General features: G+C 46.5%; 1 protein-coding gene across 1 annotated transcript in view; it reads left to right on the top strand.

Moving 5' to 3' along the window:
- The first annotated feature begins 14,799 nt into the window (after window positions 1-14,799).
- The window catches only part of LRMDA (leucine rich melanocyte differentiation associated), a 778,901-nt gene continuing 778,856 nt past the window's right edge, over window positions 14,800-14,844 (top strand). Inside the window, exon 1 of the mRNA XM_056848296.1 lies at window positions 14,800-14,823. Coding sequence (XP_056704274.1) covers window positions 14,800-14,823 — 24 coding nt within the window. The remainder of the gene's footprint in view (window positions 14,824-14,844) is intronic.

The raw sequence follows: 14,844 nt of genomic DNA, 5'->3' as shown, positions 1-14,844 counted from the left end.
TGCACATTTTTCCGGCCGGGGACCACCAGCAGATTACTATTAGTCGAGCGTAAGGCTCTTTGGGGGGCATACCAGGAGAGGCGGTCCCGCAGGTGCGATGGTCCCAGGCCGTGTAAGTCTTTAAAGGTCAAAACCAGCACCTTGAAGCTGATCCGATGCTCCAGCTGGAGCCAATGCAGTTGTTTTAGTGCAGTGCATTGTTTACCCAAGTTGGTTTCCTGTAGAGGAGAGGATTGGGGACATAGGGGCTTGGATCCAATAGACGGGTGCTGGTGAAAAGTGCCATCCAGTCCTAGAATACTTATAGGGTTTTCAAAGCAAGAGATGTTCAGACAGAGGTGGTTTGCCACTGCCCATTTGCCTGCCTCTGGGGAGCAACTCTGGACTTCCTCGGTGTTCTCCCACCCAAGTGAGCCCATGTGGTGTCGAGGTTAAGAGCGGTGGTTTAGAGCGGTGGAGTCTGATCTGGAGAATCAGGTTTGATTCCCCACTCCTCCACATGAGCCACGGAGGCTAATCTGGTGAACTGGACTGATTTTCCTACTCCTCCACATGAAGCCAGTTGGGTGACCTTGGGCTAGTCACAGCTCTCTTAGAGCTCTCTCAGCCCCACCTACCTCACAGGGTGTATGTTGTGCGGAGGGAAAGTCCTTCCAACTCTATCATTTTATAATAAAAAGTATTATCTGATGGGAGGCCTTTGGTTCGGCCAGGGGCTCACTGGGAAGTCTGTTGCTTAATTTAGTCCACTTGTATATTCTTAACTTTCTTGAGCACTTAGGTGTTGTTATTAAGTTATTTATCCCTGTTAAAGGCCCATTTCTCTGCTTCTTTGGAAAGCCAGCTCAATCTCCGCAGGTGTTTTCAAAGGGGAGAGGAAAATGCCTGTGCAAAGAGAGTGAGTGTGGCACGGACTAGGATCTGGGGGGACCCAGGTTCAAATCCCCGCTCTGCCATGGAGGCTCCCTGGATGACCTTGGGCCAGTTACACTCTCTCAGCCTAGCCGACCTCACAGGGTTGTTGTGAGGACGCAATGGAAGACAGCAGAGCAATGACGTAATCCTCTCCTCCATTTTATCCTCACAACAACGGCCCTGTGAGGTAGGTTAGTCATGACTGGGCCAAGGTCACCCAGCAAGATTCCCAGGTACGGCAGGGATTCGAACCTGGGCCTCCCCGATCCTAGTCTGACACTCTTACCAATACACCACGCTGGCGGTCTCCTACATGCGTCAACCTGGGAAGAGACATGGCAACTGCTTCAGTAGGTGCCCCCAATTCGTCTTGCCAATCTCCAGGTGGGAGTGAAAACAACTCAGCACTGATGGCTAAACAAAAATAATGTAATATAACTTTTTCAACTTATCAATTCCTTTATCCTGTGTAATCACATATTACAATAAATATATATCACTCTACAGTAGTCTCCTGTTGTTATTACGCTACAAGCATAACAAAAAATAATCCAACAATTTCAACATCAACTGGGCACACCATGAACAGCCACATGGACAAAGTGTGAATGCCCTGTGTATTGTCCAATAATGAAAATCGTCACAAAAGTTATGCCAAAGGATCGCCACAGTCAGGTGGTTCCCGATGTAAACGTCCAGAGGTTTCCGGAGATTCACAAGCCGAGTAGTCTCCCGAGATGGGGTTCCGGTAATACACCCATTTTTCCACTGGGGCTTCATCTATTGGAGGTATCCTCTATGTGGCAATAGGTGAGACATCTGTTTGTTGAATAAACATATAATACAAAACTACAACTAACATCTATAATACCAAAATTACAAAAATTACAATGTGAAATGCAACGCTGAATCCCTCTTCCCTCGAAAGTCCATGCTTCTCAGGCTCCACCCCCAAACCTCCAAGGATTCCCTAAGACTAAGGATGCCTTCACACATGCCGAATAATGCAGTTTCAATCCAATTTCAGTTAGGGTTGCCAACCTCCAGATGCGGGCTGGAGATCTGCTTTTACATCTGATCTCCAGGTGAAAGAGATCAGTTCACCTGGAGAAAATGGCTACTTTGGCCATTGGGCTCTATGGCACTGAAGGACCTCCCCTCTCCAAACTCCGCCCCCCAAACCACCGGGTATTTCCCAATCCAGAGCTGGCAGGGCACTCTGAAGCTGGATTTTGCAGCGTGAAATGGCAAAACCCACTCGCAAAGGGCCCTTAAAGTGCAGTGGACGGAAAGCGCATTATTCATAGGGTTGGGAAACACCTGGAGATTTTGGGAGTGGAGCGGGGGGGGGGGAAAGGGACCTCAGCCGGGTGTCCTGCCAGAGAGCCCCACCCTCCAAAGCAGCCGTCTCCTCCCGGGGAGCTGATCTCGGTCACCTGGAGGCCAACTGCAATCGCAGGAGATCTCCAGGTGCCACCGGGAGCTTGGCAAGCCGGATCATTCCGTGTGCGGGGAAGCGCCCAGAGCCGTTTTTTCGCCAGGGTGGCTCGGAAAGAGGCCCAGTCAAGGCTCCAGACGGCCTCCCCCCAGCGCCCCCCGGCGGCGCGGCTTACTCCCGAGGAAGCCTGCCTCTGCCCTCGGTTTCAAGGCAGCCGGAGGGCGGCGGGAGGGGCAGCGCGCTTTGCAAGGCGCCGGCGGCCCTTCCGCCCGGCCCATCAGCTGACTGCGGGAGATAAGAGCCGGGGGGGGGGGGGGGCCGGCCGGCAGCAGCAGCCGCCTCTTCCTCCTCCGCCCAGTCCCTTTGCAACCCCCCCCTCCGCTGGGACCCCCGCACAGAGATGGCAGGGGTGGCGCGCAACGGGACGCAAGTAAGTGCCTTGGCCCCAGCAGCGCGGGGGAAAGGGGGCTGGCAGGGCGCGCGCCCGCTGGCGTGCACGCGTGCGCTCATACACGTGAAACCTCTGCGGGGCAGAGCTCGCTTTTCCCGCGACTGTTTCAGGCTCCCATTGCTTCTCTTCCCCCCCCCCCTCAACTTTTTGCGTTTCTGAAAACTTTTTAAAAAACTTTCCTCCCCGCCTCGGTAACTTTTGCCCGCGCTTCCAAGAAAGGGAAATCCCTCCTTTTCCCTTCTCTCCTTTTGGGGTCAAGAGCAGGGGGTGGAGCTGAACGTGGGAAGGTGCCCCCCCCGTCGGGGAGGACGGGGGGAGGGGAAATAACTGGCTCCATTTGCCTCTGTGCCAGCTGTTTGGACGGAGGGCATTGCCCGGAAGGGTGGGTTGACCTTCTGGGGCGGGGACAGACACGGGCTATGAATGAGGGGAGGGGCTGCCCGCTGGGAAAACGCCCCGCCTCCTGGACAGGTGCGTTCACACGTGCGGAATCATGCACTTTCAGTCCCCTTGCAATACATTTTAACAATCGTGCCCAGTGGATGTTTACCGGTTCACACAGGAAAATCCAGCTGCAAAGTGCATGTAAAATGGATGGAAAGTGAACATAAGAACATAAGAAAAGCCCTGCTGGATCAGACCGAGGCCCATCAAGTCCAGCAGTCTGTTCCCACAGCGGCCAACCAGGTGCCTCTAGGAAGCCCACAAGGAAGACACCTGCAGCATCTTGTCTGTGTTCCACAGCACCTAAAATAACAGGTGTGCTCCTCTTATCCAGGAGAGAACAGATATGCATCACAAGAACATAAGAAAGGCCATGCTGGATGAGATCAAGTTCCCTCAAGTCCAACAGTCTGTTCACACAGTGGCCAACCAGGTGCCTCTAGGAAGCCCACAAGCAAGACAACTGCAGCATTTATTCGGCATGTGTGAAAGCACCCAGAGGCTTAATTAAGGTTGCCAACCTTCAGGTGGTGGCTGGAGATCTCCCGCTGTTACAATTGATCTCTAGGCAACAGAGATCAGCTCTCCTGGAGAAAATGGCCGCTTTGGAAGGTGGACTCTATGGCATTGCAGTCTCTCCCCTCCCCAAACCCTGTCTTTCTCAGGCTCCACCCCCCAAAATCTCCAGGTATTTCCCAACCAGGAACTGGCAAGCCTAGGCTTAAGGGAGTATTATCTACAGGTGATATTTATCTACATGCCCATTTCCACCTCTGTTCAAGGGGCAGGACATTTTTCTCCAGGCCTGTTGGCAACCACAGTTCTGAAACTGTTTAATAGCGTTCCTCCTCGAAAGGGCTGAAATTTCAGTTTCCCCATGAGAGCTTCTAAGAAACAAACAAGAGGTCATTTGTTTACCGGTCACCATAATACTTGTTACTTGACTCAAAAGTATCTGCTGGTCAATTGACTGTAAATAGATAAACTGAACTTACTTAAAAGTAATTGAATTGTTCCCAAGCTAGCCTGATCTCACCAGATCTCAGAGCTGAGTAGGGTTACTTTTGGTCAGTACTTGGATGGGAGATAGGGTTGCCAACCTCCAGGTGGTGGCTGGAGATCTCCTGGGGTTACCGCTGATCTCCAGCCAACAGAGATCAGTTCACCTGGAGAAAATGGCCACGTTGGAAGATGGAGTCTATGGCATATACCTCATTGTAGTCCCTCCTCTTCTCCAAACCCCACCTTCCTCGTGCTCCACCCCAGAAATCTCCCGGTATTTCCCAACCCAGAACTGGCAACCCTAATGGGAGACTGTCAGGGAAGTCCAGGGTTGCTACGCCGAGGCAGGCAATGGCAAACTGCTTCTGTTCGTCTCTTGCCTTGAGAACTTTACAGGGTTGCCGTAGGTTGGCTGTGACGTGGTAGCTCTTTCTATGACCAATTGAATTGTAGACCTGGCTGGCATAGGTATGGCTGCTTGCATGGTTGTGTGTTAAGTGCTGTCAAGTCACTTCCGACCCATGGCGACCCTACGAATCGAAGTCCTCCAAAATGTCCCATCTTGAACAGCCTTGCTCAGGTCTTGCAATTTGAGGGCTGTGGCTTCCTTTATAGAGTCCATCCATCTCTTGTTGGGTCTTCTTCTTTTCCTGCTTCCTTCAACTTTTCCTAGCATGACTGTCTTTTCCAGTGACTCTTGTCTTCTCGTCATATGATCAAAATACAATAGCCTTAGTTGTCATCTTAGCTTCTAGGGTCAGTTCAGGTTTGATTTGATCTATAACCCACTGATTTGGGTTTTTTTCAGCTGTCCATGGTATCCGTAACATTCTCCTCCAACACCACATTTCAAAGGAATCGACTTTCTTCCTATCAGCTGCTAGCGTAGATGGCATTAAAAGGGGGTTTGGAAGAAAGAAGAGGGAAATAAAACCCCACCTGAAAACAGAAGCTGGGTACCCGAGGTTGGGTATATATAGATATAGATATCTATATATCTATATGTGTATAAATATATGTGTATAAATACTAAAAAAAATTATTAGAAGAACTAAAGGATAAAATTATTTAAAAGCATTAAAATAGCACAATGGCATTTCCTGAGGTTGATAACTGTAACTACCTACCAAATGTGTTTCGGCCTATAGGGCCTTCATCAGTGGTTAATTAAAACCCTTGTTAAAACTGCACACATTTTCAGAAATAAATTAATAAATACATATACAAACAGTTCAAACCCAACCAGGCATGTGCATAGGTTGTAAAATCTATTCCCAATTACTCAAACATCTGGTCAGATAGGTTCTAGTTGCAATACTGGTTAGTATATGTCTCTCATATACTATGTGTGCAGGTATCAAGCTAGTAAATGATCAACCTCAGGAAATGCCATTGTGCTATTTTAATGCTTTTAAATAATTTTAACCATTAGCGCTTCTAATAAATTATATTTTCAGTATTTATATACACACACACATATTCTTTCCACCCAACCTTGGGTACCCAGCATTAAAAGAGGGTTTAACAGGTTTCCGGGGTCCAGCAATGATTTCTGCCCATTGTTGACCAAAGGGAGCAATAAATAGTTTCAGAGGCAGTAAACCTGGGAGGCGACGTCAGGGGGAGGCCTCAGCCTCTATGCCCTGTTGTGGTGAGATAGGATGCTGGATTAGACGGACCACTGGCATGATCCTGCAATACAGGCACACTCTGAAGTAATTCTTACAACAGCCTTGTAAGTATTCCTCTCCAAATCCTGAGTTCCAGGCAGTAGTGAGATTTGAGCCAGGGTTTTCTTGCAAAACCAGCTGGGCACGGCTTGTTTCTACAACGCTTCGCTTTTCAGGTACTTCATGTGATCGTGTTTTGTCCTGCTTTCTATCCATGGAGCTGAGAGTTGTATACAAAGTTCTCATTCCTCCCCTTTCTGTCTCCACAACAACCCTGTGAGGTAGGTTAGGGTGAGGGTACGACCGGCCCGAGGGCACCCCATGAGGTTCAAGGCCAGATAGGAATCTGCCAGTAGGAAAGAGCACTCGTCCAGTAGATATAATGCCATAGAGTCCAATTGCCAAAGCGCCCATTTTCTCCAGGTGAACCTGGAGATCAGTTGTAATAGCGGGAGATTTCCAGCCACCGCTTGGAGGTTCAATGTAGTCAAACAGTGCCTCCTAAAATGGAATATTGCAACATTAACCGATTATAAACATATAGCCTTTTTAAGTTTCAGCAAAAGTAGGTTATGGCTCACCATAAGATATACATCAAAAATTATTTCAACACAACTAATACTTATAAATTGTGGATATAACATACAATATCCACTTATATAACGGTATAAGAAATAGTCTTAGTGGTGTATATATATATGTGTATGTGTGTATGTATGTGTGTGTGTATATATATATATATATATATATATATATATATATATATATATATATATATATATATATATATATATATTCTCAACAGGCGATTCAATTCAATGTCAATTCTAATTGTTGATTCAGCAGGCAGTATTCTCCAGTATTCTCCCTCCTCTATATGACAGCCCTTCAAGTCCTTGAAGATGGTTCTCATAGCCCCTCTCAGTCTTCTCCAGGCTAAACATACCCATCTCCTTCAACCTTTCCTCATAGTACTTGGTCTCCAGACCCCTCCAGTTTAATTTAAGACCCTTTGGACTTTATCTCCCAGATCTGAGAACCAAGTGGGTGCCAAGAAACTCACTGGTGAGCGTGGGGGGCACCCGTAGGCCCCCCATTGGGAATTGCTGCTCTCTAGCATTGGCGGCCGTGATCTTTGGACTTGCCCACTGTCTTCTGAGACGAAGTGCATATTTAAAAAGCCCTGAAGTGTTGGGCTATGGAGCAACCCCAGCTGAAGTGTCCTCGGTACGTACCATAAAGCCTTCGATAAGGCTATCACAGCCCAGATTGCTTCACAGCAATCTGTGTCAGGGCTCTAAAGAGTTTGCTCCTGCCCCAAAGACTCCCAGCTTTAGTCTCTCCTGCAACCACCACAGCTTTATCTTTTTCACTTCTTACTAATATGGCAAACAACAACTACCCCCTTTATTGCTTTTGTGTGTTTTCTCCCCACCCACCCCTTTGGACTCGCAAGCAGTTTGGATGGCATCAAACTCAGGTTTTCAAGGCTCACGGAATCCATCACGTTGCCGCTTGTAAGGCTGAGTTATGTGGTGATCTTTACCACATCAGTGGGGAGTCCAGTGGCTTCTCTGAACCGACTTGGTAATTGTGGAAACTTGCAAACCAGGGTGGGAAAAAATCAATGATTTTTTTAAATTAGATTTTTAAAATTTAAATCAGATTTTTTAAAATTTAAGTTGGATTTTTTAAAAAATAAATAAAATCACCTTCTCTTCCCCTCCCCACAACAGACGCCCTGTGAGGTAGGTGGGGCTGAGAGAGCTCTAAGAGAACTGTGACTAGCCTGAGGTCACCCAGCTGGGGACCTCTGCTTTAGCTAGTCTTTAAGAAGAAGAGGAAGAGGAGTTGGCTTTTATGTGCCGACTTTCTCTACCATTTAAGGGAGACTCAAACAAGCTTACAATCACCTTCCCTTCCCCTCCCCACAACAGACACCCTGTGAGGTAGGTGGGGCTGAGAGAGTGTGACTAGCCCAAGGTCACCCAGCTGGCTTCGTGTGAAGGAGCGGGAGAAACAAATCCAGCTCACCAGATCAGAGTCCACTGCTCCAAACCAACGCTCTTAACCACTACACCACACTAGCTGTGAAGACAGGAATGATGTGAAAAAATATCGGCTTCTCCCCCCTCCCCCTTACTTGATCCTGTAACCACACCTGGTTGTAGAGTACCTGGGGAGCAGGAAGGGTTCTCCCACTTTTGTGTGTGTCCTTGGTTTGGTGAAAAGTGGCACATAGATTGTGTTGCTGGCTTTTGGGGTTTTCCTTTTGGGCCAGGGCCACCGACCACTACTTGTTTGCCTTAATGGACCATCTGAAGAAGTTCTTTTTTTTAAAAAAAAAAGATATTTTATTAACATTTTCAAAGAAAAAACAAACAGACAAATTACATATACATACATTCACACAATTTGAACTCCTTCCGGGAGTCTGTTTCATCTTACATTTCAAACTTATACATTGTTTTTACATTCTACAGTTTGATTAATAAATTCCTTCTATGCTCTATAAACTAATCTTTATGTTTAACAATCTACCCTTTTCCATTTAACATAATCAAAATAACATTCCCATTTCTTTTGGGATTCTTCAGTGAAGAAGTTCTGTGCGCATATTTGTTTGTATGGGGGGAGAGAGGGGAGAGAGCCAGTGTGGCGTAGTGTTGCGGAGCAGCGGGACTCTAATCTGGAGATCTGGGTTTGATTCCCCGCTCCTCCCCATGAAGCCTGCTGGGTGACCTTGGGCCAGTCACGGTTCTCTCCGAACTCTCTCATCCCATGTGGAGGCAGGCAATGGCAAACCACCTCTGAACCTCTCTTGCCTTCAAAACTCAGTAGGGTCGCCATAAGTCAGCTGTGACTTAATAGCACTTTCCACACACAGAGAGAGGGGAGAATTATGCTTTCCTTGTTTTGGAGTCTGTTTAACCAGAAGGTATTTTATTTTCACCCCTTACGCCACATGCCTCCCAAGTGCTGATATGCTTTCAAGGCTCTGACCTTAAATATTGCTGGAATGCAAACAAGAGGAAAGGCCCTGTCACCAAAAGTCCTTCAAGCATACAGGTATCCGTGTCTGAAGAGTGCTTTGAGAGAGGAAAGTGTACAAGACCACGGTCACACAGCCCGGATAACCTACAAGAACCAATGTACAAGATCTGATCCTAACTGAAGTGAGCGCAGCAAAACAATCCAGTGAGGAAAACTGTGGGAAGGATTTTAAGGTCATGAGGAGTGACAGTACTCGTGGGGTATTTTCTGGGGTCCGTTTCATTCATGGGACCTTCAGCAAGAGTAGCCTGGTGAAGAATAGTCTTTAAGAACCGGAGGGTTACTAACTGATGAAGGTTGCTAACTGCCCTTGTACAAATCTATGGTGAGACCACGCTTGGAATAAATACTATGTACAGTTTGGGTCAACTCACCTAAAAAAGGATATTGCAGAGCTTGAGAAGGTGCAGAAAAAAGCAACCAAAATGATCAGGGGACTAGAGCAACTGCCCTATGAGGAGCGGTTAAAACGCTTAGGGCTGTTTAGCTTGGAAAGAAGGTGGCTGAGACATGATAGAGGTCTATAAAATTATGCATGGCACGGAGAGAGTGGACAGGGAGAATTTTTTCTCCCTCTCTCACAATACCAGAAAGCGGGGTCATCTGCTGAAGCTGGAGGGCGAGAGATTCAAAACTGATGAAGTATTTCTTCACACAACAAATAGTTAAATTGTGGAACTCCCTGCCCCAAGATGTGGTGATGGCTGCAAACTTGGAAGGCTTTAAGAGGGGAGTGGACATGTTCATGGAGGAGTGGGCTATCTATGGCTACTAGTCAAAATGAATCCTAGTCATGATGCTTACCTCTTCTCTCCAGGATCAGGGGAGCATCCCTATTATGTGGGGTGCTGTGGAACGTAGGCAGGACAATGCTGCTGCCGTCGTCTTGTTTGTGGGCTTCCTAGAGGCACCTGGTTGGCCACCGTGTGAACAGACTGCTGGACTTGATGGGCTGCGGTCTGATCCATCAGGGCTTTTCTTATGTTCTTATGATCTCTCTTGCAAGATGTTGCAATGACGTGATTGCTGGAAAAGGCACCCTGACTTTTATTCCCAAACAGTCGGAGATCATATAAGAACTGGACATCAATGAAGTTTAAACTGAGTTTTGGGACCCGGCTCAGGTTTTGAAAATCATTTGGGTGCTTCTACCTGACTGCTCCGTAGTTTAGAAATGAAGATGGCCGGCTCTGGTGCATCCTTCTTGCTGTGGTTCATTGTGGCAGGAGACATTCCTTGAGAAACTTCCTCCACCCTCTTAGAAGTGGGAAATGTGCTTATCTGGCACAATATTGAGTGGTGGGAAGTAGTCATAACGTTTAATTTAGAGTGCTTCAGGATGTCTGGAGAGCCTCGCATTTATTATCACAGTAATTTTTATTATTATGGCTGCCTGGATTTATGCTGCGGAGTATGGTTCCAAATGAATTTGTTCCTGATTTTTACCTTTTGTTTGATAACTTCAGTAGTTTACAATACTAGCTCTCAAGGTTTTAGATCTTACCTTGTGTTGGGACTCCATGGTCTGGATAACCCGCTTTAAAGCTAACCTTCCAACACAACCCATCTAAGTAAGCGACTATTCCATGAACTCTTTTAGCTACAGTGTTCTGTATTCACTAATCCTGTGTGCATTCTGCAAAGATGTCACCACCTGTTCCTCTGGAAGATGCCATCGTCCCCCTTTGCAGTTTTTCACGCCACCCAAAGTTCTATGTAGGGTTGCCAATCTCCAGGTACTAGCTGGAGATCTCCTGCTATTACAACTGATCTCCAGCCGATAGAGATCAGTTCACCTGGAGAAAAAGGCCACTTTGGCAATTGGACTCTATGGCATTGGTGTAGTGGTTAAGAGAGGTGGTTTGGAGCGGTGGAGTCTGATCTGGAGAACCAGGTTTGATTCCCCACTCCTCCACATGAGCGGCGGAGGCTAATCTGGTGAACTGGGTTGGTTTCCCCACTCCTACACACGAAGCCAGCTGGGTGACCTTGGGCTAGTCACAGTCTCTCAACCCCACCTACCTGACAGTGTGTCTGTTGTGGGGAGGGCAAGGGAAGGTGATTGTAAGCCAGTTTGAGTCTCCCTTAAGTGGTAGAGAAAGTCTGCATATAAAAACCAACTCTTCTTCATTGAAGCCCCTCTCCTGGAGAGAATAGGCATACATCATGACTAGTATCCATTTTTACTAATAGCCATGGATAGCCTTCTCCTCCATGAACACGTCCACTCCCCTCTTCAAGCCTTCCAAGTTGGCAGCTATCACCACATCCTGTGGCAGGGAGTTCCACAGTTTAGCTATGCTTAGCTTCCGGGATCAGACGAGATCAGGCTAGTCTGGGCCATCCATAGGAGGGTGAAAATTGGGCTCTTCAGGGCTAACGGTGTGAAAATGCTCGAGCTGGTGCCGGAAGGGGAAGGAATGCACAGAGTAAATTTTTGCCTAGGTTGTAAAAATGTGCCGCTGTCCTTTGCAGCCCTGAAATAGCTGCATTGTGGAGGCAGAAGCAGTTTGGAAGTTCATTTAATTGGTTTGCATGCATATGGATCTGGTAAACCGTCTTTCGGATCCTTCAGGGTGAGCGGCAGCAGACGATGGGACGACGTTTATTGATTCTGGAGGGGGCTTCCAAATAATTCGTCTGCCGACTCTCCTGAAGAAATCCCTCTTCTTTTTTACTTTCTGGAGACAGTGAAAGGCAAGCTTTTTGTCCCAAAGTAGAATTTATTGCAAAGGAAGGGATGACAGATGCTTTGAGGAGGGAGAGGAAATTGCTGGAATGAACTCTGGGCTTTTTTATTTTTTCAGCTCATGCATTCACGGTAAAACTATTTCTCTGTAGTCGGCGATCTCTTTCTCAGATGGAGTTACAGAACAAGGATGAATTAAAGGAGAAGCAATGCTTCCCTTATCAGATTGCAATCGTTTTAAGACCAGCCGAACCGCGAGGGCCATTTGTAAAGTTGGAGGATGCTCTGGCAATGCTGTCATGTAGAGTGGGCTGTATTTTGGAGAACATGAAATATCATCCACACGCAACTTGCCTGACTCTTATTTTCTTGTCCTTATCTGGGATTTGGAGAAATGGGAACTTCCGAGACAAATGGGAGCTTCATAAGGCCAATTTCTTTAAAAAGTGAACTCTGAAATTGAGCATAGACATTGTTTTGCTGTTAAAACTCATCTCAACTAAGCAGGAAGTGATCAAATTATTCTTTCGGGGTGGGGGACTTGCAAATGGATCACTTCTCAGAAGTTCAGGATCAGCTTTGCGTGGGGGAGCCATGGACTAGCGCCATGGACCAGATTGATGTGCAGATGCCAAAGGTGGAATTCACCCAAGGCTTGCATTAAGCTTTCAGCCATCAACCATAGTTTTATGTGGAGGAAAGATTAAAAAAACTAGAGTCATTCTCAAGCACTGTCCTCTGCTTGATTGGGAAAGAGACAGTCTCCATCCTTTCTTTAAAGTGGTGCTTTAGGTCAACAGAGTTACATATTTGTCTAGCAACAGGCATCCTGTTGTCGCTGTGACGACTGAGCCCCAGTCATGCACCAGTAGAGTAACTGAATCACTGGGTTAGACCAGTAAACTCAACAACCTTAAAGCTTAAAAGAGCTTTATTAAAAGAAAAGTAGATTAAAATACAGGTTACGTAGGGTGAAAATGTATGGTCGCTTTAGCCTCCTTTATTCCCTGTTTCAGCCAAGATCGAACACATGCGTTTTTGCCGAACTGCTTTTGATCCTGGCTGAATCCTGGCTGAAACAGGGAATAAAGGAGGCTAAAGCGCCAATGCATTTTCGCCCATAGTCAAATAGGCAAACTGGCAAAGAAAATAATGAACACATGAAGCTGCCTTATCCTGAATCAGACCCTGGGTTCATCAAAGTCAGTATTGTCTGCTCAGACCAGCAGTGGCTCTCCAGGGTCTCAGGCAGAGGTCTTCCACATCATCTACTTGCCTAGTCTCTTGGAGCGGTGGACTCTGATCTGGAGAACCAGGTTTGATTCCCCACTCCTCCACATGAGCGGCGGAGGCTAATCTGGTGAACTGGGTTGGTTTCCCCACTCTTACACATGAAGCCAGCTGGGTGACCTTGGGCTAGTTACAGCTCTCTTAAGAGCTCTCTCAGCCCCACCTACCGCACAGGGTGTCTGTTGTGGGGAGGGGAAGGGAAGGTGATTGTAAGCCTGTTTGAGTCTCCCTTAAGTGGGAGAGAAAGTCGGCATATAAAAACCAACTGTTCTTCTTCTTTAACTGGAGAGGCCGGGGACTGAACCTGGGACCTTCTGCATGCTAAGCAGATGCTCTACCACTGAGCCAGAGAATTAATCTAGTTGGCTACAGTATGCTTACTAAGATGTTACATAGTTGCTGTTCTTAAAAGCTACAAAGACGTGGTTTCAGGTGACAGAGTGACATGCTGAAGTGGAAGCATAGAGGAAAGGTGACCACCATAAGGCATAGCCAAACTTATGGAAAGGTGGACCCAGGTCAGATGACCCACAACTCCTAGTCAAGGTGGATTCTGGGGAGAGGTCTCTAGATGGTTCTAGCCGGTTTGAGCTGGAATGATGTTCTCAGGAGAAAAGAGTGATCTTACCCCCTCCCATCTTCCCACAGATGTGTTGATTCACACGATTAAGATGGAATGAGCTGCTGAACTTGAGGACTAGGCCGTTACCATAACCAGCTGCAGGTGCTATTTGTGAGACCAGTATGAGTTAGGCCCATACTGAGGCATATATCCCCACTACTGGAAAATCTATCTGGTTATTCTAACAAATATAAACTTGGGAAACTACTGGCGGACGAAAACCCTTCGACCACAAGGCAGGTTGCCCAATTTTGCATTGCGGAGATTAAAGTACGTAGCAAATTAAAAAGCAAAGATGCTGATAAAGTTGAACTTAAACTACTGGATTTGAAAAGTGGAGAAACCTGGTGGCTGTTTTGTTTATAGGAAAGAGATAATAGTTAAAATAATGTGTGGTAATTTGATTTTAATTTTGGTAAGTTTTTATATCCTATTTTATTTGAAATGCTGTAGGATTGTTACATACAGTGTGTATTTATTGGTCTTTGGCTGCAAATAAAATTCATTCTAATACAAGGCATGCATAGTGATGAAGCAAAGGGCAAGAAATGGTGCTTCTGTCTTCACAGTTGCCTGCATGGAATTCCACCATTGCTCTTGGCTGCATTTGATTTAAGTGGGCTGTTGCCTATGAGACTCGCACCCCCTGTTCAGGTGGGAGCTGGAGAGAGACCGTGCGGGCAGTGGTAACGTAGCCATCCAAGGCGCTTTGGTTTGTGTTGTGCACATGACTGGTGGAAGGGGGCTGAAGGAGAGATGTGCAAAAAAACAAAATTGGTTGGTGCTAAAAACGGGAGCTGGTTTCTTTTAGTCTTGGAATTAAAATATAGTTGCATTAGGAGATAGTGTCTAGGTCGGGCCTTTGTATCAGGGAAACAGTGTGGCGAATGCTTTCACGTGCAGTCAAAGAGGTGTCGTGACCAAGATCCCCGAAACAGTGTGCTGTAAAAGTTCAGAAACTAAGCTGTGAGCTAGGAAGTCCTTGGTTCAAATCTCTACTCAACCATGAATGAAAGGTTAGTATTAGGCTTATGCTACTCCTCTGTCCCATCTGTAATCTGTAGATTGTGGTCTTTTATGTGTTTATTTAATTGTTGTTGTTCTATTTACATTGTCAAGATAGCGAATACATCGAAAGGCAGCTAATACATGCTTTTAATAAATAAATAATCTCAGCACAACACTAGTCTGCCACACAAGGTTGTTCTAAGGATTCCTAGTATAATGAATGAAGAAATTAGGGCAGGGGTGTGTCGAACTCAATTGTTA

This window comes from Euleptes europaea, chromosome 4, assembly GCF_029931775.1.
Source record: "Euleptes europaea isolate rEulEur1 chromosome 4, rEulEur1.hap1, whole genome shotgun sequence".
In the NCBI taxonomy this organism is placed as follows: Eukaryota; Metazoa; Chordata; class Lepidosauria; order Squamata; family Sphaerodactylidae; genus Euleptes; species Euleptes europaea.
The sequence above is the reverse complement of the archived record's forward strand: the minus strand, read 5'-3'. Positions and strand labels throughout refer to the sequence as shown.